This window comes from Babylonia areolata, chromosome 1, assembly GCF_041734735.1.
Source record: "Babylonia areolata isolate BAREFJ2019XMU chromosome 1, ASM4173473v1, whole genome shotgun sequence".
Classification (NCBI taxonomy): Eukaryota; Metazoa; Mollusca; class Gastropoda; order Neogastropoda; family Buccinidae; genus Babylonia; species Babylonia areolata.
The window spans coordinates 28771252-28781251 of NC_134876.1; the positions used below are offsets into that span (position 1 = coordinate 28771252).

The window sequence follows — 10000 nt, forward strand, 5'->3', positions numbered from 1 at the left end:
TTCTCTCTCTCTCTCTGTGTCTCTGTCTCTCTCTGTCAATGTGCCCACATCTCTCTGCTGTCCTCCATCGGCTGTCCTCCTTCTCTCTCTCTTTCTCTCTCTCTCTCTCTCTCTCTCTCTCTGTCTCTCTCTGTCAATCTGCCCACATCTCTCTGCTGTCCTCCATCGGCTGTCCTTCTCTCTCTCTCTCTCTCTCTCTCTCTGTGTGTGTCTCTGTCAATGTGCCCACCTCTCTCTGCTATCATCCTTCTCTCTTTCTCTCTCTGTCTCTGTCTCTCTCTGTCAATCTGTCCACATCTCTCTGCTGTCCTCCATCGGCTGTCCTCCTTCTCTCCCTCTGTCTCTGTCTCTCTCTATCTCTATGTCTCTCTCTGTCAATGTGCCCATGTAACGGATTATTTTTTCTTATATCCGTAGGCCTGTGTTACTTTCAACCGGCACTCCATCCGAACCAAAAAAAAAAAAAAAAAACACAACACGGACGCGAATCAAGTTTTTTTTTTTTTTTAAGAAGAACGCAAACTCACATTTTCTTTTACTTTTTGATTAACTCAATAATATTAATAAATATGTAATCAAAGAAAGAAAATAAGTGTTCATTTCCCAACTCAATCAAAAAAATAAATTCGTTATGCCAATTCACTCAAAAATAAATAATTCCTTTCTTTCAACTCACTGAAAAAAAAAATAAACAAAAAGTAACTAACACACACACCACAATGACGGCCGCAAACAAAACACCCCAAAAGTTTTCCAGTGGCTTGCGGAACCGTTCAGTGGATCACCATTCCAGCTCCCAGCATCATCCGGCGTGCAACAGCGCTCCGACGCTTGGGCACCTCTTCCAACATCGAACCGAAACAGCAGCAGTTCCAACAGGGGGCCCCTCCACTCAGTGGGTCCCCCCGGCCGGTCAACGTCCCTGGCTCCTCAGGCCGGTCCCGTCAACGTCCATGGGCGGCTCCACCACCCCGACACCGCTCCAACCTCCTGGAAGAATGTTTGACCCCTGCGCACATTAACAACGTCCAGCCAGCCGCTCGTTCTCCTCCCCACTGGTCAAACCATGACCTCATAGTACATGACGTAACGTAACTTAGCGATGACGTCAAATTCAGGTATTCCATGATTTTCCCGGAGATTCTGTCCAGGCTTGGCTGCACACCAAAAGTCCTTGTGGTACTGCAGCAACTCCATGTGTTATTAGAGACGGGGGACACTCGATGAGTACGAAGAGTTCTATCTTCGTTGAGAAGAGGAGGTTGCACAAAATGTAAACACCGTAACGTTGTTCAACTGGTATATTCTTGGTATAATGTCGGGAAGGACAGTGGAAGAAAGGGGAAGGTAAAGGAAGGAGGGTAGGGTAAAGGGAACATGAGGTAGGGCAAGGGGAATTATTAAAAGTTGAACGGGTGAACTTCGAGCACTGCACTTGCTGAACAGGACACTTCAACAGTTGGTATAGTACTTACATTTGTGCCAGTACTGTTTGTTGACATGTCAATCTGATGTACCAACATCTGAAGGTATCACAATGTCACAGGGACTGTCACAGCTGGCCGTTCATCCATTGGAGCCAGACAACACATGTACAAAGCAATTTGTTACAGCCCACCTCTCTCTGCTGTCCTCCATCGGCTGTCCTCCTTCTCTATCTCTGTCTCTCTCTCACTGTCTTTCTCTGTCAATGTGCCCACCTCTCTCTGCTGTCCTCCATCGGCTGTCCTCCTTCTCTCTCTCTCTCTCTCTGTGTCTCTCTCTCTCTCTGTATCTCTGTCTCTCTCTGTCAATGTGCCCACCTCTCTCTGCTGTCCTCCATCGGCTGTCCTCCTTCTCTCTCTCTGTGTGTGTGTCTCTGTCTCTCTCTGTCAATGTGCCCACCTCTCTCTGCTGTCCTCCATCGGCTGTCCTCCTTCTCTCTCTCTCTGTGTCTCTCTCTCTCTCTGTATCTCTGTCTCTCTCTGTCAATGTGCCCACCTCTCTCTGCTGTCCTCCGTCGGCTGTCCTCCTTCTCTCTCTCTCTCTGTGTCTCTGTCTCTCTCTGTCAATGTGCCCACCTCTCTCTGCTGTCCTCCATCGGCTGTCCCCCTTCTTTCTCTCTGTCTCTGTCTCTCTCTGTCAATCTGCCCACCTCTCTCTGCTGTCCTCCATCGGCTGTCCTTCTCTCTCTCTCTCTCTCTGTCTCTCTCTGTCAATCTGCCCACCTCTCTCTGCTGTCCTCCATCGGCTGTCCTTCTCTCTCTGTCTCTCTCTCTGTGTCTCTGTCTCATTTTGATTCTTTCTTCTCTCAAGACTTCTTTATATAGCTAGTGTTGTAAATATCAGTTAAGTATACACGTATTGATCAAACATAACGTACATGCTGTTTTGATTTCAGGACTTCTTTCTTGACTGCTTTCTTTACTTTTTTTTGTCTACTCTTTCGGGAGCTGAATAGGAGAAAAAAAAAGAACGAAGAAAAGAAAAGAAAAAGAAAATTGCTTTCCCCAATTCAATTCAATTTCCTCTAGCCTCCTCTCTCCCAAAACCCACTGTCTCTGTCTCTCTGCCTGCCTGCCTGCCTGTCTGTCTGTCTGTCTCTCTTTCGCTGTTCTCTTCTCTGTGTATATTTGTTGGCTGTCTGACTGGTCAAGCGCGAAAGGACTGCTCCCGTGGCGACAACCAACGAAGCTGTCGTAATGCGCTGCTCAAGACGCTTCTCCGCCAGCTTGGCCAACGTAAGTTGCTTTGTCATTTTTTCTTCTTCTTCTTCTTCTTCTTGTTCCGTTCCCTCTCCTCTCTTTCCTAATCTTTTTCCCTTTCTATTTCTGTCTTTTCGCCTTGACTCCCCCCCCCCTCCCTCCCACCCCCCTTTCTTCTTTCCCGAAGCTGACGTATCAAAGTTTCCTGGATGTAAACAAGGAAAAAAACCCAACAAAACCCAAAACAACAAAAACAACATTAACAACAGGCTCTTTTGTTTATTTTTGTCGTATGGGTCTGATCTCCTCCTTCTGTCTCTTTACCAGTCTGCCTCTCTGTCTGTCTAACAATCTATCTATCTGTCTATCTATCTATCTGTCTGTCTGTCTGTCTTTCTGCCTATCTATCTATCTATCTATCTATCTCTATTACAGCGGTATCAGTTTGGCATAAAATTGATTCATGTACATGAGTTCACAGTTTACATCATACGTACTGATAATATGTCTGGTATTTTCAGCACTGACGTAACTGCTTACCGGAGGGCTATTTTGAGAGCATATTATGGCCATCGAATGTAAAACATGACGAACATGTGAGAAAATAATGAAAAATATCTAATTGCACAAATAAATAAACAGATAACGCATGAAATGTATAAGCAAACAAATCGGTGAATAGAAACATTTAGAAACAAATAACTAAATGAAAATAGACGTGAAAATGAATATCTATATATCTCTCTAGTTGTCTCTCTATCTATCTAAAAGAAAACGCCTTTGGTGGATATATATATATATTACTTTTTGTTTGTTTTGGTTTTGTTTCTAGCCTCCGAGGTCAAAAAAGGAAAACGTATTCAGAACATTTATACATGCTGGCATATCCAAACGACGAGGTCTTTACAAAAAAACAGCAACTCAAAACAGAAAAGAAAATGAACATATGCTGCATTTGGACATCTATCATGTGGTGGATTCTGTTATATATTTTTTTATTTTTTGCGCGCGGAAGCCAAAAAGTGAGCACAGTCTGTTGTTTTTCGGTAAAGCAAAAGTGTCACATACAGCTGAAACTGAAGAACAGCGAGAGAGAAACTGTTGATAAAAGAAAAACAAAAAAAATTGTCAGTGAAATATCTTAATATCTTAAGCTTATCTTTAACAAAAAAAAAACCCAACAACAACAAAACCAAAAAAGAAACAAATAAAAGAACAACAACAACAACAACAACAACAACAGCAAAACAGAAAAAAGAGAGTAAAACACTCAGAAAAAGCTGAGACCACCGTCATTAAAAAACAAACAACAACAACAACAACAACAAAAACAAGAAAAAAACGAAAAAAAAAACCTGCACTAGTGATTGGTCTTGATTCAGAACTCGAGCAAGTCACATTAAGCTATCACGTCATCCTTTAATAGCGAGGAAATGCCCTTGGATACATTATTGTTGTACTACACATTTTTACACACACACACACACACACACACAGAGCAAATTTTCAAATGTAAACTTATGTCAATTTGTGATATAAGCCGAGTAATGGGCCTATTCGATATATATATATATATATATATATATATATATATATATATATATATATATATATATATATAGCTTATATCACAAATTGACATGAGTTTACATTTGAACCAACAGCAAAGTGAGAGCTGTATTATCAATGGTTTCTCCAGTCAATGGGAAACCATTTACAGCTTAGTCTTTTGTGAAGGACTATGACTCTCAAACTAGGAGGCAAAATTGCACTGGCTCTTAGTGCTGCAGCTTGTGGGCTAGTTGGCCTTTGGGAACCATCCCAACGCCGACTGTCCTAAAACCCTCTTGGCCGAGAGAGTGGGGATGTACTCTCCACTATAATATAATTCTAGCCCAAATAGTCGGAACAGCAGTTGCCTCCTCTGCTGTTCTGATGGTCATAGTCGGACACGACTGACTATCATATATATATATATATATATCGAAAATTTTAAAAACAGCAAATTTTCGATATATATATATATATATATATATATATATATATATATATATATATATATATATATATCTTCTTAATATGTATACTTATGAAAGCTGAAGAAGTTACCCGCATTACGTTTGTTCCGTTGACCAATCTGACTTCTTCACGCTAATGTGTGTGGAACCAGAGCGCTTCGATTTCGGAGTCCTGGTGAAGTGAGGGAGAGGTGTGCTGTGGGGCTGGAGGGGAGGGGGGAGGGGGGGCGGGGGGGGGGGGGGGGGGTGGGGGAAGTTGCGGGCACGTCTGAGCGGCATGGAATTAGCTGTTAATGTACGAAGTCACCCAAACTAGGTTTTCAGTCTGTTTCTATGAAGGAACTAATGGAACAGTTTGGAAAAGACCGCTTGAGGGTGTGGCCAGAGAAAGGGGTGGGGGGGTGGGGGGGGGAGGAGGTCGAGGGAAGGGGGGCGGGTAGCGCCTGGGGGAGGGAGGGAGGGAGGGAGGGAGAGAGGCACTAGTGTGGAATCTGTTTACTAAGAAAATTCGTTTCGGTGCTGTTAGTTTTCATCATTTATTTGATATGTCTCTCTGCCTGTATCACTTTTTGTTAGTCTTCAGAACAGGACTGAGAGGCCATAGTTGACAGTAGTTTTGTTTCATCGTCCTTCCCACCATCCACTCCTCAATCCTCCTTCCCCCCCTCTCTCCCTCATTTCTTCTTCTCCCTCTTCTTTCCTCTCTCTCTTTTTGCTTTTTTTGTTGTGTTTTTTTTTCTGTTCCATTTTTATCTACTTTGCGCCATTTTGTTCTGATTAGTACCTACTATGTTACCAGAGCTTTTCAGCTAATGACAGTAAACATTTCAGTCTCCAGTATTCTCTCTCTCTCTCTTTCATTCTTTCAGCTCCACTCCTTTCTATCTCTCATTCTCCTTTATCCCCCCCCCCCTTTTTTTTTCTCCCCATCGCAAAATTTTTCTTCTCTATCTCGTTTAAAGCAGTCTGATTGACTAAACAGGCACGGACTGCCTGGGGGCTAGCATGATGCTGTGATAACATGCTGCTCAACGCGTTCCCTCTGCCATCCCATGTCCTATGCTTTAAAAAAAAAAAAAGAAAAAAAAAAAAAAAAAAAGGAAGACTTGTCTTTGCTATTTCCTTCAGGATTATTTTTTTCCGGTTCTTATTTCCATCTTTTTTTCCTTTTTTTTAGGGGGGGGGGGGGGGGGGGAGGGATGGGTGGCGGCGGCTATTTTGTTTTTGTTGTCATTTCTACTTCTTTTTTTTTTTCTTTCTTTCTTTCTTTTTCTTCGGCTCCCTTTCTCCTCTCCATACCTCACCATAACACCTCTTCCCCTGACAAGCTCAAACATCAAAGGTCCCCTCCCCCCCCCCCCCCAAAAAAAAGACAAAAAAAGACACACAACAGACATGTTTATTCTTTATTTTAGCCCAAAGCACCCTGGGCAATCCCACCTCAAAGGCTAGGCGTCTGTTTAAACTGGACGAACACGGATATCGTTCCATGGATGCTGATATATATATATTTTTTTATGTATGTATATATATATATATATATATATATATATATGTGTGTGTGTGTGTGTGTGTGTGTGTGTGTGTATGTGTGTGTGTGCGTGGGTGCGTGGGTGAGTGTGTGTGCGATATACAGAGGCACACAGAGAGAGACAGAGAGGGAGATAGGAAAGACAGAGAGAGAGAGAGAGACATATATATATATATATATATATATATATATATATATATATATTATATATATATATATATAGAGAGAGAGAGAGAGAGAGAGACAGAGACAGAGACAGACAGACAGACAGACAGATAGGCAGACAGAGACAGAGAGAGACAGAGAGAAAGAAAGAACAAGAGAGAGAGAGAGAGAGAGAGAGGGAGGGAGGGGGAGAAGGAAGAGGAGGATGGGGGAACATTGGAATAAAAACATGACTCAACTCAGCTTTTATTATCCATTTTCTTCCTCTCCACGGGGAAAACAAATTTGCTTTTTCTAATTTTTATTGCATACTGGCCGACTGTCACAATCAAAAACATTTTCTCCTGTGCAGGAAATAATGAATAATACATGGCCCAACACAATCGTGTTTTTAAACATTTTCCTTTTTACATGGAATGTATGCCTGATGGGAGTGTGGGATGTAGTGTGAGTTACCGGTTTTGACCCCGCCATGCATGGATTTGGGAACAGGAGTGGGGCGGGGGGTGGGGGGTGGAGGAGGTTGAAGGGTGGTGTGTGTGGGGGTTGGAGGGGTGAATGAACGCACGTGCGTCTATGCTGTGAATTGTTGCGAGCGTGCTGCATGTAAATGTATGTGTGTGTGTGTGTGTGTGTGTGTGTGTGTGAGAGAGAGAGAGTGTGTGTGTGTGAGAGAGAGAGAGAGAGAGAGAGAGAGTGTTTATATGCGTGATGCTGTCCTGTGAGATCAGAGACCGCGTTACATTTCCTGTAAGCTTATGTGTGTCAATGTTTTTTTTATATTACGGCACCGCAGGTTGATGCGTATCATGGGACATCAAACGAGTTATACATGCCACCCCAACATAATGCAGAGCAGGGATATAGTCTAACGTGCTTGCTTGTTTGTTTGTTTGGTTTTTTTTTTTAGCAAGAAACACATAAGAACGCTTTGAACTCACTAGCAGGCCCTGGACAAAACGGAAACAAAATACCCATCCTAAATTTAACCCGCTAGCTCTCCCTTTCCCTGCGCTAGCTTGCCTTCACTGACAAAACACACTCCTCCAGCTAACATCAAACATGTCAATGTACCCCCCCCCCCCCATGCAGATTCGAAACTATTTATAAGGGAGGAAGGTGGCAGAATGGTTAAGACGCTCAGCTGCCAATACAGAGAGTCCGTGAGGGTGTGGGTTCGAATCCCGCTCTCGCCCTTTCTCCTAAGTTTGACTGGAAAATCAAACTGAGCGTCTAGTCTTTCGGATGAGACGATAAACCGAGGTCCGGTGTGCAGCACGCACTTGGCGCACTGAAAAAGAACCCATGGCAACGAGAGTGTTGTCCTCTGGCGAAATTACGTAAAATGAAATCCACTTTCATAGGTACACAAATATGTAAGCATGCACTCAAGGCCTGACTAAGCGCGTTGGGTTATGCTGCTGGTCAGGCATCTGCTCAACAGATGTGGTGTAGCGTGTATGGATTTGTCCGAACGCAGTGACGCCTCCTTGAGAAAGTGAAACTGAAACTGTTTATAGATAAATAGATAACTGAAAAGAAAAGCTGGGTTTTGGCAATTTGGTTTGCTTTGTAATATAGTTGTTCCAACATACATTTCGCATGAAGATACCACTCATTTCAAAATACACAAGCTGAATGATTTATCAATATCCGTAGCGCACAGCAGCAGTATTAATACACAGGCTTTTCAACATGATTTCTACAGTTTGTTTTGGGAGAAGTAGGTTGGGGGCGGGGCTGGGGTTGGGAGGGGGAAGGCGCAGGGGGGGGGGGGGATTGGGGGGGGAGGGGAGAGGGAGGCGTTCGCTGTGCCCCGGGTTTCGCAGTCAGCGGGGCACAAAACACACACAAAAAAAAATAAAAAAATAAAAATCCCGCTGCAGTGTCAGGAGCTATAAACGTTATTGACGAAATGTATGGACACGATATAATCGGTCAGACGCAGCTGTTACTTGTAATATAAAACCAGTGGCACCGCCAGCTGATGTTGACAGTTCACTAAATTAATGTACTCGACCCCCCCGCGTGACTGTTTGAAAACATACATACATACATTTACAGAGAGAGAGAGAGAGAGAGAGAGAGAGAGAGAGAGAGAGAGAGAGAGCTGTGATTCATCCACACAACATTTAGCTTACTCTTCAAATTTTCGCTATCATACTCGCAGTCTAGCCTGCACACACACAGAGAGACATATACACACAATCATGCACACACACACACACACACACACACACACACACACACACACATATATATATATATATATATATATATATACATATATATAAAGAGCGACAGACAGATAGACCGATATATACACTGATGGAGAGAGAGAGAGAGAGAGAGAGAGAGAGAGAGAGAGAGAGAGAGATGTAGATAAATAGATACGAGATTGAGATAGAGAGAGAGAGAGAGAGGAGGGGAGGGGGCCGGGGGCGGGGGGGTGGGGGGGTGGGGAGGCAGAGACAAGGATAGGCAGAGAGTCAGAGAGACATAAAGACAGGACGATAGAGATATAGACAATCTGAGAGAGAGACAGATAGATAAAAAGACGCACAGAGAGAGAGAGAGAGTTAAAGGATTTAGAAATAGCAGTACTGGGGCATTGGGGACATAAAACAAAATCTCCTATGCTGATGATCAATAACACAACACACAGAAATCTACTGCAAGTGAAAAAGCCAGCCACAGAAAAAACAAAACAAAAACAAACAAACAAAAAAACAACAACAACTATATACCCCCAGCACAACGTGGTTTACATTCAACAGAATACAACATTTCCTCTTTGCATAGATGGTGATATTGATTAAATATTAAAATTATCCTCATCGTCGACAGTTCCATTGTATACGCAACAATTCCTTTCTTACAACTATTTCCTCTGTGTGAAATTTGGGCTGGTCTCACCGGGGTGGGGAGTGTCGCCACAGAGCAACTGCCACCATTTCCCCCGTTTGTTTCTGTTTGCAAGGTTTTGATTAACTATCGAATAGATACCCCCCTCTCCCCCCCTTCTCGCCCCCCAAAAGTGCATTTTTGTTCAGAAATTTGCCATGGACAATCTTTTTTGTTGCAGTGGTGTTTTTTCTTTCTTTTTTCTTCTGTGTTTTTTTTTTTTAACGTGCGCTAAATGCATATTGCACACGGGTCCCCGGTTTATCGCGTCATCAGGAGAATTAGTAACTAGAACCCGTCTCAAAATCTAGTAGTTGTGTTGTAATCACCGTCGTCAATAAATAGCTTGAGTGGTTGCATTCAGTAGCAACGAAAATGCCCACTTCTGGCACCAAATTCACGCAAACAATGGATAAAACATATCATCAATCATCACACCATCAACACCACCATCCCCTGCAGTTATTTACTGCTGTTGTCTTTACGAGTGAGTTATTGTGACATTTCAATACGACTTACCGTCTGGAACCTCTGTTTGTAGGAAAGACCCTGGATTTGCCTTTTGCTGCGTAACAACGTTCTCACTGCCTCTCTCTCACGTCGCCATCGCCGACGATGACTTCGGTCCTGGCTGAGGGACAGAAAGAAGTAAAGAGAAAAAGAAAAGAACCTGATGAAGAACGCGTGCGTGCGTGCGT

The 10000-nt window shown here is 43.2% G+C and overlaps 1 protein-coding gene across 1 annotated transcript in view; it reads right to left on the reverse strand.

Moving 5' to 3' along the window:
- The window catches only part of LOC143281574 (uncharacterized), a 144187-nt gene that overhangs the window by 34261 nt on the left and 99926 nt on the right, over positions 1 to 10000 (reverse strand). The window contains exon 7 of the mRNA XM_076586810.1: positions 9822 to 9933. Within this exon, the coding sequence (XP_076442925.1) occupies positions 9822 to 9933 (112 nt within the window). The remainder of the gene's footprint in view (positions 1 to 9821; positions 9934 to 10000) is intronic.